At 38.4% G+C, this 18,443-nt stretch overlaps 2 protein-coding genes and 1 long non-coding RNA gene across 3 annotated transcripts; 2 read left to right on the forward strand and 1 right to left on the reverse strand.

Annotated features, from left to right (window-relative positions):
• The first annotated feature begins 1,803 nt into the window (after positions 1 to 1,803).
• On the forward strand, positions 1,804 to 3,183 carry LOC148297999 (uncharacterized). Its single transcript, XM_088249343.1, has one exon. The coding sequence runs from the start codon at positions 1,804 to 1,806 to the stop codon at positions 3,181 to 3,183; it is 1,380 nt and encodes a 459-aa protein (XP_088105469.1).
• A 1,589-nt stretch (positions 3,184 to 4,772) lies between these two features.
• On the forward strand, positions 4,773 to 5,294 carry LOC148298000 (uncharacterized). The gene has a single exon (XM_088249344.1). It carries the CDS (start codon positions 4,773 to 4,775, stop codon positions 5,292 to 5,294), a length of 522 nt encoding a protein of 173 aa, XP_088105470.1.
• A 7,231-nt stretch (positions 5,295 to 12,525) lies between these two features.
• On the reverse strand, positions 12,526 to 14,727 carry LOC110764145 (uncharacterized). Its single transcript, XR_015832868.1, has 3 exons — positions 14,238 to 14,727; positions 13,120 to 13,159; positions 12,526 to 12,835 (listed from the first exon to the last, which is right to left on the reverse strand). It is a non-coding gene; the product is annotated as an uncharacterized LOC110764145 (long non-coding RNA).
• Between the last annotated feature and the right edge of the window lie 3,716 nt (positions 14,728 to 18,443).

An 18,443-nucleotide genomic window follows, 5' to 3' on the forward strand; every position in this document is an offset into this window, starting at 1 on the left:
TTTGATTTTCTAGTATTTTTATTTGAATCCAAATGGGGGGTACTTCCTTATTTACATTGTAAACTTAAGTAAATGGAGTAATATAAAAATAAATAAAAGTAAAATGACGAAGACATTACTTAAATGTTGAAAATGGAAATAAGGTAATTTGTACACCGCCACTGGCTAGGCTAATATTGAAAAAAAGTTAAATATATAGATTATATATATATATTTTTAAAACCACACTGGTCTACAGCCCACTATAGCCCTTAGTGTGGTTCCACCAATAAGGGAGAGGAAGGAAAGAAAAAGTGGCTTTAGGGTTAGGTGTTGGTTGATGGGCTTTTGTTGTTGGGCTTGGTTAAGGTTAGGTATTGGTCTTTGGGCTTGGGAAGTGAGGAAAATCCTAGGATTAGTAGTTGGGCCATTAAAATTTATTTATTTATTTATTTTAAATTTATTCCTGTCCGGTTCGGCTCTGTCCGGTTTTTAGAGATGTTAAACCAAAACTAGAACCGATCAGAACCAATTCGGTTCGGTTTTTGGTCAACTTGGTTTTTTTCGATTTTTTCCGGTCCAAATCGGCTCGGTTTTCCAGTTTCTCGGTTTAAATGCCCACCCCTAGTTACGCGTAAACCAGTAGGCATTGTAGACATATCAAATTTGACATTGTGTAAAGAATATCCAATAACCATATAACAGTCTTTTTAAATTACAAAATAATCTATTTATAAATAGATGCTTAACAACTTCAAAGTATCCACAAATACTTAATATTTTCTTTAGACACACAACTTGGACAAGTTTTCTTTCATATAAATAACCTAAAACTATTTGAGATTCCATGGCGTATATGGGAGAAGGCCCACACGCTTAGCAAATAACGAAATTAACCACAGCAAATGATAGGACCCTCCCCGAATTCTTCGGAACCCGGGACGAATCCTGTGGAAATTCCAATGCCGGACCCATTTACTAATACTATAGCCTCTTTTCCAAATTAAGGAAAAGGGGCACAAGACTTTCTACCGAAATTTCGGCAGAGTCTCCCCTAAAAAAATGGACATTTCTCAAAAAAATTGAACATGTTAAAACACAATCAAAATCATCCCAACAACAACATACACAAGATAATAACAAGCAATTTACGTAATAGGCCTTCGGCCTTCAAATAATTCGAAATAGAACCATCAGCAATGCTCTTAAGTCAAATAATACATTAAACAATGCAAATAATGAACTCAAACAAATTTATGAATGCCCACTGTTAGGAATCCAATTGAATATCCTAGTCCTGCCTTCATGTGGGGAATAAAACTTATAAAAGGGAGAATAAGAAAGTTGCAGCCTACAACACATAGGATTAAAAAAGAGAGAGAGAGAGAAAAAAAAAAGAGAATGCACACAGCTGGTGGAAAAAAAGGAAGAAAAGTTGAAAAAATTGTTTAACTGTTTCTTAGAGTTGTCGACTTTGTCACCAAACTCATATTGCACCCTTGCACTCGTAAAGGAACACTCTTGTTGTTGTTGCACTCACCTTCAAGGCTTAATTCAAGAAGCGAACCAAGCTCCTATATTTGTCAGGTATGGTAAGCTTCTCTCAATTTGTTAATGTTGAAATTTGAAATTTTTTTTGGATTTTATTTAGTATCAATTACAGATTTGCAATTGAGACTTATCAGTTTCATTGATTTATTTATCAATTAGGGATTTACAATTGGAGCTTATTAGTTTCATTTTATGAGTTATGAATTATCAAATAGGATTTGTAATTGATTTTGGTGTTCTTGCTTATCCAATAGGTTATACTTTAACTTTATAATGTCGGATCATCATCCAAATCCTACGAGATCAAAGACTATTCGGGATTTTTTCAAAAGAAATAATGAAGAATCAACTAGCATTCGTTCCAACCCTTCTCTACCTCCTCCAATTTGTGAGGAGCAACCTCATTTTGAATCTCAAAGAGTTGAATTTGAAAGTTTAAGAGCTGAGTCTCAAAGAGCCAATTTTGATCAAGAAGTTGATACCAATTCTCTTGAGCGTGATCCAGGATTACGTCCTCAAATAGACACATTTTCGCCTAATCAACGTGATAATGTTCAAAGAGCATATATTCTCTTAGGACCATGTCAACCAAAAGTAAAGGAATATCCATCCCATTTAGAAGGGAAACAAATGCGTCGATTTAATGGTAGTTGGTATAACCAATATCCTTGGCTTGAGTATTCTGTTCATAAAGATAAAGTATTTTGTTTTCCATGCTTTCTTTTTGACGTTGATCACTCACATAAGGCATTCACTGTATATGGATTTAGAAATTGGAGAAGAGTTTGTGGCAATGATTGTGCTTTCCTTACTCATGTAGGTATTATAAATTCACCACATCATTTTGCTATCCAAAAGTGGATGGATTTAAAGAACCCGACTCACCATATTGACAGAGTTGTGCAACCCCCACAAGAAGTTGCGAAAAATAGGTTGAGGCTTACAACCACAATTGAGGCCACTAGGTATCTAGCAAATCAAGGAATGGCTTTTAGAGGTGATGATGAATCTCATGACTCCTCTAATCGGGGTAATTTTATTGAGTTGGTAAAGGCTTTTGCAAGAATGAACGAAGAAGTTGAAAAAGTTGTGTTACAAAATGCTCATCTAAACGCCCAATATATTTCACATAAGATACAAAAGGATATCCTAAATATCTATGCTAACAAAGTGAGGAAGAGGATACGCGATGAAATTGGGGAAGATGAGAAATTTTGTATTCTCGTTGATGAAGCACTTTACGATTCTAAGAAGGAACAAATGGCTATTATCATAAGGTTTGTTAGTTGTGATGCGCATATTCAAGAAAGGTTTTTTGATATTGTGAGTGTTCATGACACTAATCCCTCAACTCTTAAAAGTGATATTTGTAAAGTGTTTAGTAAGCATAGTCTTTTAGTAAGCAATATGTGTGGTCAAGAATATGATGGTGCTAGCAATATGCGTGGTGAATGGAGTGGCTTACAAGCATTATTTCTCAATGATTGTCCATATGCATATTATATTCATTGCTTTGCTCATCGCTTTCAATTAGCTTTAAACATTGCTGCTAAAGAGGTAGGACTTGATTTGAGATTTTTTTCAATGTTGAATAACATTGTGAATTTTGTTTGTGCTTCTGCCAAACGCCATTTTGAATTAAAATTAACCTGACAAACTGAAATTGAAGACTTATTAGCAGCTGGAAGGCTTAGAACAGGTAAAGGGGCTAATCAAATTCGATGTCTGCAACGACCTGGAACTACTCGTTGGGGCTCACATTTTAGTTCTATTAGGAGTTTGATTGATTTATTTGGTGAAATTAAGACACTTCTAAAGGATATTAGTCATAATGGACCTACCTCACAATTTCGCAGGGAAGCAGAAGGTATTAAAATTTCTATGTTGTCTTTTGACTTTGTCTTTGCCTTGAATTTGTTGGACAAAACTATGAGATTCACTGATTTTCTTTGTCAAGAACTTCAAAGAAAATCTCAAGACATTGTAAGTGCTTTGAATTTGGTTGCAAGTAAAAAAATGGAGATTGATGAGTTGAGAAACTGAAATTGGCACTTAGGTGACGAGGGGTAAATTTAACTAAACAAACAAGACACAACAATCAAGAGAACACACAGAGCATGCCACAAGGTACCTGCAGCCCTAGAAGATTACTAGTGACAACTTAGGCACTCAGAAGGACCCGTCAATCTAGGCATCCCATGTGCTAGCAACAACTATGGTGAAAGTGTGTGAAGTCATCAATATCAAGTAAACAGCAAACAGCAGATATAGATGACTAGTCAAACACCAAGAACACAAACCCAGAAAAATTTACAGATATGCAAAACAAATTTTGTTTACCCAGAAATCCACCATTGGGAAAAACTGAGAGTCATCAACCGACTAGGCAATCCACTAAGTAGAAAAAGATTCTTACAAAGGAATACAAGCAAGCTCAAGCAAAATCTAGATCTATTTAGGAAGATGAGCTATACCTACTTTGTGCAATCTTCTTCTCCAACTTAGCAAAGCTTGAAGCTAAGTTCTTCATGGCAATGGCAGCTCCTTCTCCAGCTCGTTCATCCCATGGCACTAGATATATATATGAGAGAGTGTTTGATCTAGCAATATGAGGTTTTCATATTTCAAATGCAGTTTTCGAAAAATCAATTTGGAAAACTCAAAGATGAAAAATATGAGGGTTTGCTCTTGAGGAAGAAGCGATAGTTTCCAAGGAAACTTTCCAAAACTTGCCTACAAAAGTGACGGCAACCAAATGAAGAATTGTTTGGCTTTTACACACAAAAATTCCCTAGGTTAGAATCGTACAATGACAGCTGGGAATTTTGCAGAATAGGACAAAAACCTTTGGGTAGGATCCAGCTGGAACAGTGAGCTGGAATTCCTACTAAGGCAGAGGTTGACTAGTCATAATCTTCAGAAGTTGGAAAATGCAATGCAAAATTTACCTTTGTCAATTTTCTTGAACCTCCATAGGATAGTTGATAGTTAAGAACACCTAGAGAAGCTATTCTTAATCTAAACTTGAGCTTGATAAAAACAATAAAAATCCTATTACAAAATTGTCAAGGGAAGCCAAAAGAAATACTCAAAATTCATACATTAACAGAAACAATGGTTGGGATGATTTTATACAAAGTGTACGATCATTTTGTGAAAAACATGAAATTAGTATGCCTGATATGGGTGCCCATCATACAATGGGCACTGGGCGTTCTTGTCAACAAAAAGATTGTATCACAATGGAGCATTATTATCATATGGATGTATTTAATGTGGTAATAGATTATCAGTTGGGGGAGTTAAATACTAGATTTCCATATGACACTGTGGAACTCCTTCGTCTTAGCTCATCATTGGATCCCCGTGATGCTTTCAAGCGATTTAACATTGATGATATATACACTCTTGCTGATAAATTTTATCCTCAAGATTTCACTACAACTGAGTTGCAGGCTTTAAATCAACAATTGGGATTTTATAAGATTGATATGGATCACAATCCAACCTTCAAGAATCTTGATTCCATTCCTATATTACTTGAGCGCTTAGTGGAAACAAGATTAGCACAAACCTACTACTTGATTGACATATTGATTCGTTTGGTGCTAACTCTTCCTGTTTCTACAGTTACAACAGAACGAGCATTTTCTTGTATGAGACTGATCAAAAATCAGATTCGAAACAAGATAGGTGATGAATTTCTTGCTGATTGTATGTTACTTCACATTGAAAGAAAATTTGTTGATAATATAGATAATTAATCGATAATTAATGATTTTAATTCTATGAAGACTCGAAGGGTGCAACTTATATAGTGTTATTTGAAAGGTAAGGCTCATTATGTCCCCCCCTTGAGTAGGTGTATTATTAATTTTTTGTTATCAATTAAATTACATCATATTATCGAGTTTTCTATCTACTTAGTATGTTTATATGTAAGGTAAATTTAGCCCAGTCAAGTTTGAAATTTTTGGTCCGTCTCTGCTCTACACAAGAAATTATCTCTGCAAACTTACGCCTAGGGACCTCCAAAGGCTTGTACAAGTTTGAGTACTCTAATTTAGTTTTTAAATTTTGATGGTTATACTTTTTTTTTGTGCGTCAATTTTATTAACTTTATTGTTGTTGTTAATATTAGGGATAAATCAGACAATTCACTTCACATTTTAAACTATTGAACGTTTAAAATCAAAATTAATAACTTGGGCAGGAGACAGAATTTTTATATTCTTAATAGTCAATAAGTTAAACTGTTTAGTTTCTCAAGAAAAATGCAATTTTTATTAATTATTTCTTTGTTATGTACAATTGTAATTAATTATTATTTTAACTAAAGCATAGTGTATATTTTAAAAAATAAGATAGCAACGTTCACATGCGAGGTTTGAAATATCCAACGACAACAATGATATTTTCTTCACCTTTCACCTTATTATAATATTTCTTACAATAAAAAATTAACGCATTATATAAAAGTTCCACATTGCACGCCATTTGCAGTGTCAAAGAAGGCCATCCTGATCCAGAAAATCCTTAAAATAATTAGGCAGGGTCCAAAGTTTGATAGAAATTTGGTTTTATGGCCCGCCACTTTACCAAGAAAAGTAGAAATTTGATAGAAATTTTCTCTCTCCTTCTCTTTTGGCTATTAGACTTTTTATTTCTCTTTTTCTCTTTGCCATCCGACAGCAGCAAGTTTCTCCCTCTCGTTTTTAAGAAAAAGAATGATGGGTCATCAATTAGTACATTGCCTTCTAGCACTTCTTTATCTACTCCAATATGTGATGAGCAAATTCTTCCCGAGTCTCTCATTGTCGAGCCTCCAATTAAAATTGATTTTTATATTGGTTCCTCCATTGATACACAAAATGCAATAATGGCTTAGTTGGGGGTATTTTAGGAATTAAAAAAGTACAATAAATTCAATTTTACGCTTAATTAGGTAACTTTCCGAGTTGGATCCTAGTCATTTAGGTAACTTTCCGAGTTGGATCCTAGTCATTAGGTTTGATTTAGAAAAAACAGGATTTTATTCAAACAAATTTTTGTTCGTACGTTGTGGGTGAAACATTTTTGTTTGAGAGAGGGTGGAATTGAAAAAATAATAATTTTTTCAATTCATAAATGAACTTTTCTCTCATCACAGCATGACCTTAGAGCATCTCCAACCAAGTCTCAATTAAAGGTTCGAGATAAGGCCTTAGACCATCTCCAACCATGTTGGGGCTAAACTCAAATTTTCACCCTCCAAAATACAACTATTCATGTATTTTCAGGACTCAAATTTTTTTTCTCTCCAACCTTGCAGACTCATAATTTGAGTCCGCAACTTTATTAAATTGTTTAAGAATGATTTACCCCTAATTTTTTTTTCTTGTTAATTTTTCTTGACATTATTTTTGTTTCAATACTCATGATTTAATTTTCTAAACATTTTAACCTAAAAAAATTAAAATTCCAAAACATAATAGAATTTCACTTAAAAATAAAAACAAGTACAACACCATACGTATGCCCGGAATAATTCGAACCCTTCATTGAACCCTTCATTGAAGCCATTGGTTGAGATAACTTTCAACACCCTCTACACAATGCCTCATCTTCTTGTGGTTTCCAATTCACACCTCTTTGGGATTTTGGGGCCATTCTCAACAAGAATGAATGTAGAATGAAAAATTATAGCAAAGGGAGAAAGGAAAACAAAGAGAGAAAGGAAAAAAAATAATTTTTGGTGGATTATTTACCAAATGAATGGCTATTTATAGAGTTTGGAATAAGTTTTGGGGTTGGATCTGACTTAGATTAATTATAAATATTAATTTGACCGTTGGATTTAAATTTGAGCCATTGGATGTGAAATTTTACCGTTGAGATTGCCTAAAATGAATCAGAATCGTTGATTTTATAGCTGTTGGAATATATAAATAAATAAAAAAATAAAAAACAGCATAACATTTGAATGAAAAACTAGCCGTTGGTGCGCAACAAAGGAATGGCAATATGCTTTTCCCACTTGTCCAGCGGGCCCCGCATCAATTGCCCATCACATGGGTGTCTGGCATTCAATAAAAAAATGTAAACTAAAGCAGATATTGGGCCCACGAATTTATCAGTCCAGCGGAAAGCAGACTGGAATTCCAGTCCAGTTTTGACATTTCTCAAATTTTCACCTCCCAAAATACATGGGTTGGAGAAGATTTTTAGAGGATAAACTCAAAATTTGAGTTTCCACCCAAGGGTTGGAGATGGTCTTATAATTGACGTCCAAATGCTCAGCGTTATTTCCATTGTTTTCATTTTTTATTCATTCGTATTGGTCCCATAAGCTATGAATGATTGTTACAAATTCTAGCTTTCATTGGTCTCATCATATTATTTTATTCTTGATGGTCTCACTAGCTTTTATTTTTTGATGGTCTCTCGTTACCCTAATGATTTTGTGAATTTAATATTTTGAATTGAAATATCGGTGGCTTTGCTGTACAAGAAGAAAATAGGGAAAAAAAGAAGAGAGGAGGTAGGTTGGAGAAGGTGCCTGGGATTTTTAATTTTGGCCCCTCTCTTTGTTTTTCATTCAAGTGAATTATTGTTATACTTTGGAGTGCAATGGCCTAAGCTTTTTTGTATCCATCGATACATATACTGATTCTATTAACTTGAAGTTCTTGAATACAGAAAAATACTTTTGGATCCGAAGAAAAAAAGACCTCAGTTTTGTAGGATTCTTAGGGATATGTAAATTATTGTCTTCGTCTCTGAGATAGAAAACCTATTTGTATGCAACCGAAAACCTATTTGTATGCAACCGATTGTAGACAAGACAAATTTATGATTTATGATTAATAAAAAGGGAGATTCACTATTATACTCAATATATAAACCCATATTATAAAAAAAAAATCATATATGAAATGGACTTTAGAAACACACCCAAAGCCCATTTACAACATAACAAAAAGTATTTTAACTTCTTTTAAATTACAAAACTGCGATTACTTTCTTAAAACAAACTCAACCCCAAAATCTCATAAAAAAAAGTCCAAAACACTCAATAGGGCATCAAAGTAATTTAATAATCAAAATTAAATTAAATAGGGTCAGCTGTCATTTTTTGGGTTTGTTTATAGAAATTAAATGGTGTATGATTTATTTATAGTTTTGATGCTAAAATGGGTATATGACTAAATATATCTAATAAAGATGCTCCTCTTGTTCATATTTAATGAAACAAATAAAAAATTGCAGGCATGGTATTGTGTTCAACTTAAAAAAAACTAGTAGGTAGAACAACAAAAGAAAAATATCAAATTTGACATTGCGTAAAGAATAACCATATAACAGTCTTTTTTAATTACAAAATAATCAGAAATTATATCCAACGACAATGATATTTCCTTCACCTTTCACCTTATTATAATATTTCTTACAATAAAAAATTAACGCATTATATAAAAGTTCTATTTTTCACGCCATTTGCCGTGTCAAAGAAGGCCATCCTGAATCCTGATTCAGAAAATCCTTAAAATAATTAGGCAGAGTCCAAAGTTTGATGGCCTGCCACTTTACCTAGAAAAGTAGAAATTTGATAGAAATTTGTTACGAAAGTAGCTGCTCCCTGTAAAACCCATCGCCACCGTCAAACATGACACAGCCTCCACCATCAAAAACCCACGCCATAATCAAACCAACCACCACCACCTGCAGACCTGAAACAGCCTCCACCATCAAACTCTCCGCCACCACTTCCACAATTTGACATTCCCCGAGACACTTAGAGAGAGTTTGAGAGAGGTAGATATCTGAGATCAGAGAGAGGCTTGGTACCACGGCGGCGGCGAGACGAGGGAGAGAGAGTTTGTGTGTGTGCGTGTGTGTGTGGAGCTGATGGTAGTATTAGGATGATAGGCGTTGGTGGTAATTAGTGGTCAGTTTTGCACAGAGAGTGAAAAAGAAGAAGGAAAGTTACGACAATGAGGGGGTGTTTGTTTAGGGTTGAGGTGCGTTACCAGACGTGCCCTAAAGGAACAGGCCTTTGGTTTATTCTTCGTCATCATCTGAGATGGCCTTTTGTTTTGTCATATTTTCAACGAAAACAAATTAAATTTGGCATCTCGTTTGGAGGTGCTCTAAGAAAGCTTTTGGAATTACCGCCGTGGCGGGTTCAAACACTTGTTGCCCGACAAAAAGCTTGACTTGGGCCGCTAAAAGTTGACCTAACAGACAGTTTGTGGGGTTCTAGGCGTACAGCTCACCCTGTCATCATTAAATAATAACATATTTAAGAAGATTGAAAGCTAGTGGTATTAAAAAAAGGAAACAAGTTTTAAATTCTACAGATACCGAACGAACCCATTAGAATTAAAAATTATTCTATCACTTTGGACGAAATGCAGTAGGCCTTTTTCCTTTGAGAAACCCAAAGAAGAAAAGATTAGTTATATTACTGGTATCTCATCTGCAGGAAGGCCAGAATTCATCAACACCAAAGCTTGAGAAGACTGAAAATGGATCTTCAATCACACGAACAAGAGAGTGAATCGATTAAGCTGAATGAGAGGATCGAAAAACTAGGCAAAACAGTGACGCATCTGGAAACAACTATGATGCTGCTGGTGATGGGTTATATTTTCTTCCAGGGCGCCATATTCTCGTCGATTTTCCACAATCCCAGCAACATGTCGTGCGAGTATTGGTGGATTCCTTTCTCCCTCTCCGGTCTGATTTGCGTCATCTTCGCCATCCCATTTCAGTCTTATGTCAGAAATTGGGAGCGAACAAAACATTATTACTCCTCGACCTTTCTAAAGCAAGATTTGCTTCACCACAGGATGGTCACTTCCTCCTCAGTCGAAACCAGGATGCATGATATGCCGCAGCCGCAGGGAATATTGAAGAGCGATAGGGCACAAGTTTATCAGAGAAACGCATTCATATGCCTAGTTTCTTTAGCCCTTCTGGCCTACACCATCCTTATTTTGAAGGCATGCCGATCCATTCCCTGCCACGGAGATGCTACACCTTAGACATATATACATATGGTAAGTTCTCCCACTAATCCATTCATTTGACATGTAAAGCTGTATTATTCATCGATCCGGATCCTCTATTTGGCTTTTCTCTGCTAACTTCTCTTCTTCACACCACATGGCACTTCAGTTTTACTTTAGGGTAAGCCTAAAGGGAATTTATTTTTTATTTTTGGGGTAAGACACAAGAGTTACAGGTCAAAACCACGAGAACAGCCCCACCAGTAATATCAGACAGAGTTCAATACCTGGAGGGCTTCTCGAGGTACACCATCTACCCAAACGTGAGGTGAATTCATGATGGCCTATGTTTGTAGTAAAGTTTGGTTCTCTTAGGAGCTGCTTGAGGAGAAAAACTTAGTTGCAACCCGGATATCATGTTTTGTTATTCCGGTCAATAATAATGCTATGTCACGTGGAAGAGTTATCACGCGTGTCATAGCATTATTGATCGGGTATCTAACAAAATAGTGTTATCCCTATTTCATGAAAGTCTTTCTCTTGCTTGAGAGAAAGATGTATGAAACATGTTGCATGGAGTTTTACTTTGATTAGGGAAGAACAAAAAAAATTGCCTAATCGAACTAACCTCAAAGCATTTGTTGTAGCCGTCAGTCTCTCTTCTCTCTTGTTTCAATCTCTGCATCTCCCTTTTCCCTACAACTTGTGTAAACACATCTCTTCACAACTCACAATCTATCCTCTTTCCCTATGAAAACTAGCCCTTGCCAATTCCCCGAATTACAACAACTATGTTAACTTTCATCTCACAGTTTCCCCCTTTAAACCCTTGCACTTTTGTGATGGTTATACAATCTGAGTTTTCTTCAAAACACATAAAATTCTCAAATATGGAACTACTTACTGAAAAAGGCTTTTTATCGCAAATAGTTCATGAATACTAATAAAAGCCTATAAGCCATCTTTGTAGGTGTTCATGGTCTAAATGCTTACCAGCCCTTCATCTCCTACATATCTAAACTTTTGTTACAAAAGAAATATAAATTACCAATAATACAGTTAAAGTGGGAGAAAGAATGGGATTTTGGAGACTGATGCTTTGAAAAACTTTGAAAAACAAAAGGAGATAAGATCAAATGGTGCCAGACGTCAAATTTAACGTTTAGTCTTTGCCTTTTAAGTTTTATTTATTTTTAATTGCGTAGGGTATTATCTTTTATTTATTTATTTAAGTGTGACGTGTTAACTTTTTGTTTATTGGATGAAATATAAATGAGGTGCTATATGAAGAAGATAAGTTAAATTAGAGGATCAGATACCAAATAATATTTTTATACTAATTACCACTTACTTTCTTTAGTGTGAGAACGCGCCGTTCGGTAGTACCGAACCGAAGACTTTTGTTGTGAGGGTACCAAATAAACCAACGACGGCAAGGCTATTCTCGAAACTTTCCTTGGTGCTTCGTTGCTGATGTAATATTAACCCTTACAAAGTTACTTTGCTTTGTGGTTAATTTGGGCTTAACGCCCCATCCCCCAAGCCAAACTTAAAAGGAAGAAAAAAGAAGAAAAAAAACCCTGGTCATTTGAGTATTCTGATGTTCATCTTTTGGGGTTCGCTTGTAAATTATTTAATTTGATATGAATTCATGTATTTTCATATAAAGTCAGATTTGACCACTTGTCGTGTTTTGAATTTTATCAGGTGAAATTACATGGGTTAGACCAATTGGCAGGGCTGTGATCCCGGTCCTGAATCCCTCTCTTTGTAAATTATATTAATTTATATTAATTTAGATTATTATTTATATTTTTTGTATATATATATCATGTGAAAAGTATTTCAAACACAAACCTGACCCATTAACCTATTATATCCAAATATATGAATCTAAACTCATGTCTTGTTTAACCTTTATATAAGCTACAATTTTATAATACAATAAAAATCCATATCTAGTCTATTTCACAAACAAATGTCAAAACATGTTACCCCAAAAAAATGTCCAAAACGAAAAATAACTTCTAAGCTTACAAAATGTTTGAATAAAAAAGATCAACTACATATAATCCTCCGAATTTTGAGGGTTATTTCAAATTGGTATCCCAATTTTATGTTGAAATTAATATAATTTTGAGGCTATACATTCATCATCACCAATTTTCCTCTGCATTTCTTCAACTTTTACCACTATGAGTAGCTTCTTTAGTACAATTTTCTCCTAACAAGACCTACATCTAGTACTCCTCATCCAAGCCTTCCTCTCATCCAAACATACAATTGATGCACAATTGAAGTCTACTCCATCATCCCTGTAAATAAATCAAAATGACAAAGAAAAAAAGGCTAAGATTACACAAGCCAAAAATATAATAAAACAATTTAAACATGCCCAACCTTGTTAGCAGGCCTTGAATTTTCCCAAATTGAACAAATGAAGAAGGTTAGTATTATCATCTAATCTTAGTCCTAGTTTTAAGGTTAATGCTTTATCATCTAAATTTTGTTGATTGAACAGTAGAAATCTATACTATACATAAAACAAGAATGATCAGTTAACAAAACAAAAACCCAAAATAGATCACATAAGTTATACCTGTAATTTCGTGATGTCCCACCCAAAAAGTAATTTAAGCCTACAATTGGAGATGTGCCAAACATTAAGTAGAACTTCATTCAAGGCCATAAGCACTAAACAGAAGGCAAACAAAAGGAAAAGAAAAAAGCAATGTACTTTGAGAAGAAAAGGAGGACCAGGATAAATAAGAAAAACTTGCACAGAAAAAGGCTAAGACATATTCAAAGTACCACAATGATCGGCTATGAACTGTGAAAAATATATGAAAGAAAGCTATCTCAGATAGACAATTAAACTAAAGAAATCCAAAATTAATGTGCTAGGTTCAGTTCAAGTGTACCATAGTAACCATAATATGATATATCTCACTTTTATCTTCTTCTTCTTTTATTTTTTATTTTGGTTGTTAACAAGCAGCAGAAAAGTGAAAACAAAAATAACCAAAAATGAGAGTGGGTTTCCGAATGCAATTCAAGTGTACCATAGTACCATAATATGATACCATTTTTCTCATTTTTTATAAAAAAAATTCGAACTTTTGTTTTTAACAAGCAGCAGAAAAGTGAAAACAAAAATACCCAACAAAGAAAGTGGGTTCTGGAATGCAAACTGAGTACTTGAAAATGAATCTAAAGACAGAAAAATAGGGAGAGAGAGAGAGAGCTTACAGATAAGGTCCCCAAAAATGAAATCATATTTGACTTCTGCTAATAACGAAACCAACAAACAAAGGGAACATGAATGAACAACACTCAAATAAGAGAACAGGTTATATCTACATGTGCACATACCCACACACAACAAAAGACTCCCTATCCAACTTGCTTTCCCAAATTCATGACCATGCATTTTCACGGGAATTCCATTATTTCTGCTGCAATTGATGCAGTGTGACAGGTAGACAAAGACACAAAAAACAGGACTTTAAAAGCTTCAGACAGAAAATCAAAACCAAAATCTCAATCAACAACAACAGAAAGGGGAAAGGGAAAAGGAAAAGATCAACAGATTTTGTGTTACAACCTATGAAGATCCATACTCTATGAAACAAAAATGGCAGGAAATAGAAAACAATTAAAAAAATAAGCAAAATAAATAGATATAAATTAAAAAAACAGAAGCACATATACACTCACAACACGACGTCGCCAGACTTGGACCCAAGAACAGAATCGTGATCACACAACGATGATCCAACTCGTAACCACCACCGATAAGCGTCGCTTGCAAATCTCTGAAATCGCCCAAACAAAAGTCAAATAAAGACCAAAACGAAACCTCAAATTTACCGGAGAATGGGTCGACAAAGAGAAGGCGAAGCCTGGAAGAGAAGAGCTAGTGGGCTCGAGAGAGGGGAGATCGCGAAGATTGTGGAGGTGTCCTCGTGAAGATCGTGAGGGCGATACTTTTGGCGACTTCGGTAACCTGGACTCAAGGGATATGACGACCTTAGGATTGGGCTGGATGCCGAGATCTGGAACCTGGATGGCAAACTTAGTGACCTAGACGGCGCGATGGAGATGGTGTTTCAGCGATGAGAAAGGGAGTTGAGAGAGAGAGGGTTTCTAAAGGTCGTGAGAGACGGGTTTGAGATAGAGGGTTTCTAAACTGAAGTGAAACTTAAGTGAATTATTTGTCCGCCGCGTTTTAAAGCACGACCGTTTTTAATAACGACCCGTCGTAATTTTTATGAGGGCCTTTTAAAAACACGACGCTTTTTAGTTTTACTGTCGTTAAATAAGTGTCGTAGTTTTCCATTTTTGTAGTAGTGCCAGAGAGACATAGACGAATTGGTTCATAAAGGAAAACATCTAAGTACTGGCATATAATAGTTTTTTTAGAATTTCAGTATGATTTTTCAAAATTATAGCCATCATACTTTCTTAAGATCACGATGTGATGGTTATACAACCTGAGTTTTTTTATTATTAATTGTTAAGTTAGTCTCACGAAAAAAAAAAAGCCATGTGGAGCCTGGTCAGAGCAAGTGGGTAGTCTAATCGACATTTGGGATCGTGAAGTATGGTGGTGTGACCCCATGAATCATGGTAAATCTCGACCGCCGCCCTGATCGTGGGTTCTGCGCACCTGGCCGTGGGGACGCATTTAATGCCCTTGTTTGGTAGTTGGCGATCTGACCTCAATTTGTAAGAATATTTGTGAGCATGTTGGCGCCTAACCACTCTGATTTCTGTCACCAAATCCTGACTTTAGTCACTTCCCTTCTTCCCTCGTGCATTAAATGTCCTTTTTGCGGCTAGTGGGTTTGCTAGTCAGAGGCGTTACTTCATTAAATGAAGCGTGGGACCCTGCTGCTATGTGACGATTTGACTCCTAATATCTTCGGCCGTGTCCCCTTCGTCCCTCGGCCTCGGCCTGACGATACCGTGTTCGCAAGGCCGAGATGACTATGCCCTCGCAACTTTTCCTTTGTTTTGAGGAAGGTAAAAGTGCTGCATTTTGGATCGCGAACAGGTGCTGAGGCCGAGGGGGAAAACCCCTTCGGTCAGCGCACTACCGTGATTTATCAGGCACAAACATTGCCCCCACATCCCCGGATTCTTCGGTCTCGGCATGGGTAGTGGCCGAATGGATTCCAGGGGATGGACCCTTTGCATACCTTCTGAAGTGATTGACAACTGGTGCATTAAATGCGCAGGGCAGTCGGCGCATTTAATGCCCAAGCATGTCGTGCAGGCCATCATTGCCCAGGCTTACGCGAGGCGTCGCTTCGCCTCGTCAAATGAAAGGACGGCCTCTGGGCTTCCGACACGTCATCGCGCCTTTTGAGCACGCTGTCAGATCGTTGCGTCTCTCGAGAGAGCTACGCCCTTTCGTTTCGATTTCTAGCGCCAATATAAAAACCCATACTTCTTCGTTTCTTCTTTACGCTTTCAGAATTCTCAGATGCCCAAGCCTTGTCAAAGTTCTCTCTCAATCCTTCAATCCTACCAAGCTCTCGAGTCTCCAAGTTTACCAGAGAATCTTGCCTGAAACCACGACTCTCTTTCACTCTTGAGTTTTGACTTTTCAAGAACCTACAAGTTCTCAGCCTTTCTTGGGTTTTCTTTCGGTTTTCTTCGCGTTCATCGACTTTTCTCTGCACTTTCCTTCCAAACACCCAACCTCGATCTGTCTCAATGGCCTCCAGCACCACTACATCTGTTGAAGCTCGATCCCAAGTCTTTCAGACTGAGTTTGAAGATATTTGCCGAGAAATCCAGGACTCGGTCCTACCTAACATCATCATGCCCTGGACTGATGATGACGGCGTTGCCACTGATTCCCGCGTCCTCGGCTCCTCTGTTGATGGCGGAATGCCAGAGAGGTTAGTGGCCCATTTAAAAAACAAACTGGTGGACCTCTCGGCCTTCGACGGGGGGTACTTCCAAGATTGGAATGTCGCCAAGCCGCAGCCCCAATAGCCAACCTCGACCCCGGACTGGGAGAAATGGCTGCCGAGGATGGAGCATTTCTTCGGCCAGCAATGGAAGGATCAAGGTATCTACCACTTGATCAAACTGTTCGATCGGCCGCTCGTTATGGATCGGTCGCTCTTGGCCGCGGCCCTATGCTTCTGGTCGTCGGCCACCAACACCATGAACTTTCGGTTCGGCATGATGACGTCGACTGTTCTAAACATGGCCGCCTTGTTTGGCCTCTCTCCTCTTGGCGCAGAAGTGAACGCCGCACTCGTTGCTCCCAAGGTGGAAGGGAGTTTTAAAGCCACGTCGCCTACTCTTACGAGAGTCGCCGGGAGCAAGGCGAAGAACATGCTCAACTACTCTAGTTTTTACAGCAACTTCGTTTTAGAGGATAGCGCCGAAGACGACGACATCGCCCCCCTCGGCGAAGTTGAGCATGCTGCATTCCTGCTGTACTGGCTGTGCAAGTTTGTATTCTGCACCCAGGCGAACAAGGTCTCCCTGGAGTTCGCCCATCTGGCTGATTACCTTGCTCAGGGCGGAAGGCTAGCACTTGGCCCCTTCCTTCTCGGCCACATCCACCGCACGCTTCACGACATCGTCACCGATGGGATGAAGCCGAAGCACGGCGGTCCACTATGGGCCTTCCAGTTTTGGCTGCAAGCTTACTTCCCGGAGCTGAGGGGGGTGGCCAATATCACCGACACCGAGCCATTGGCCAACGCATTTGCCCGAGCCCCCAGGAAGCATAACACCTCGGCCCTCTGCTACAAATTTTTCTATGGCTTGGTCGAGAGAACTGGCACGCAGTTCCGCGTCTGCCTCGCTCGGCCATTCCCTCTGTTCCTGGCACACGACCTCTCCGTCATTCCTGATGGTGAGACGAAGGACGACTTGAAGGATATCTGGGGCTCCTTCCTAGTTACGCGCGACCTTCACTGCGGCTTGTCCAAGGCCGGGGCCGAGGTTTATCTGCCAAACTTCGTGGCGCGGCAATTCGGCCTGATCCAGATGGCCCAACTTCTCTCGTTGTCAACCAACCGGCTCTCGTCTTGGAGGGCCGATGTCGCCCAGCAGCACGTCGTAGCTGGCATTTCCTTCCAACTCCAAAAGGGGATGACCTTCCTCACTCTGACGCCTTGGTTGCGTCGTAATGCTTATGACGAGGATGGAAGGGTCTGGTACGAGGAGTGCATCTCGACCAGATTTATTCGGCCCGTTGAAGAACGCTGATTAGGACCCCCTCCCACCCAAGGGTGGCAAGGGGAAGAAGGCCTCAACCGTGCCTCCTCGACCGAGTACCCTGGCCGCGGCCGTACTCAGGGTGACGGCCCCTCCTTTGGCCGGAGCAGCGGTCGTGACTTCAACCGCGATCCCAACCTCCAGAGCGCCGACTGTGGCGGGGGTGCGAAAGACTCTGGCGCACAGGACCGTGCCGTCCTCTCCACCGGTTCAATCGAGCGCTGCTGCTGGTAAGCATTCCCCCCTCTTCTCTTTTATTATATATTTTATTTTCTTCGACTTCCTTGGCCCACCTTTGCCCTTGTTTATTTTACCTTTTACCTCTTTTGCCTCTTTCTCTTTGTATACACAGCCCTGGGTCACAAAAGGAGTCGAGAGGCTCCAAGCACTGAGGCCGTAGCGGTTGAGGCCACACCAGCCGGGAGTATTGCGGTCGAGACGGCAGCGTTAGAGCGGCCGAGGAAAAGGACCCTCCTAGTTCTCTCGGAGGGCGAGGATGAGGAGGAAGTCCCTCCTGTGATTGTTAGTGAAGCCCCTACTGTGGCCGTGAGTAGTTTTCCCTGATTTCTTCTCTCCTCTTTATTTCTTGGGTCACTCCTCTTCTCCTCTATATATTTTGATAATCTGGTTCTTTTCTCAGGACGAGGTAGTGGTCGAAGAGGGAGCTACCGCCAA

The sequence above is a fragment of the Prunus avium genome, chromosome 1 (genome assembly GCF_965620075.1).
Source record: "Prunus avium chromosome 1, drPruAviu1.hap1.1, whole genome shotgun sequence".
Lineage (NCBI taxonomy): Eukaryota > Viridiplantae > Streptophyta > Magnoliopsida > Rosales > Rosaceae > Prunus > Prunus avium.

Bases quoted from the DNA above. Each gene is read 5' to 3' on its own strand.
- LOC148298000 (XM_088249344.1), top strand. From the start codon at position 4,773: ATGGAGCATTATTATCATATGGATGTATTTAATGTGGTAATAGATTAT.
- LOC148297999 (XM_088249343.1), top strand. From the start codon at position 1,804: ATGTCGGATCATCATCCAAATCCTACGAGATCAAAGACTATTCGGGAT.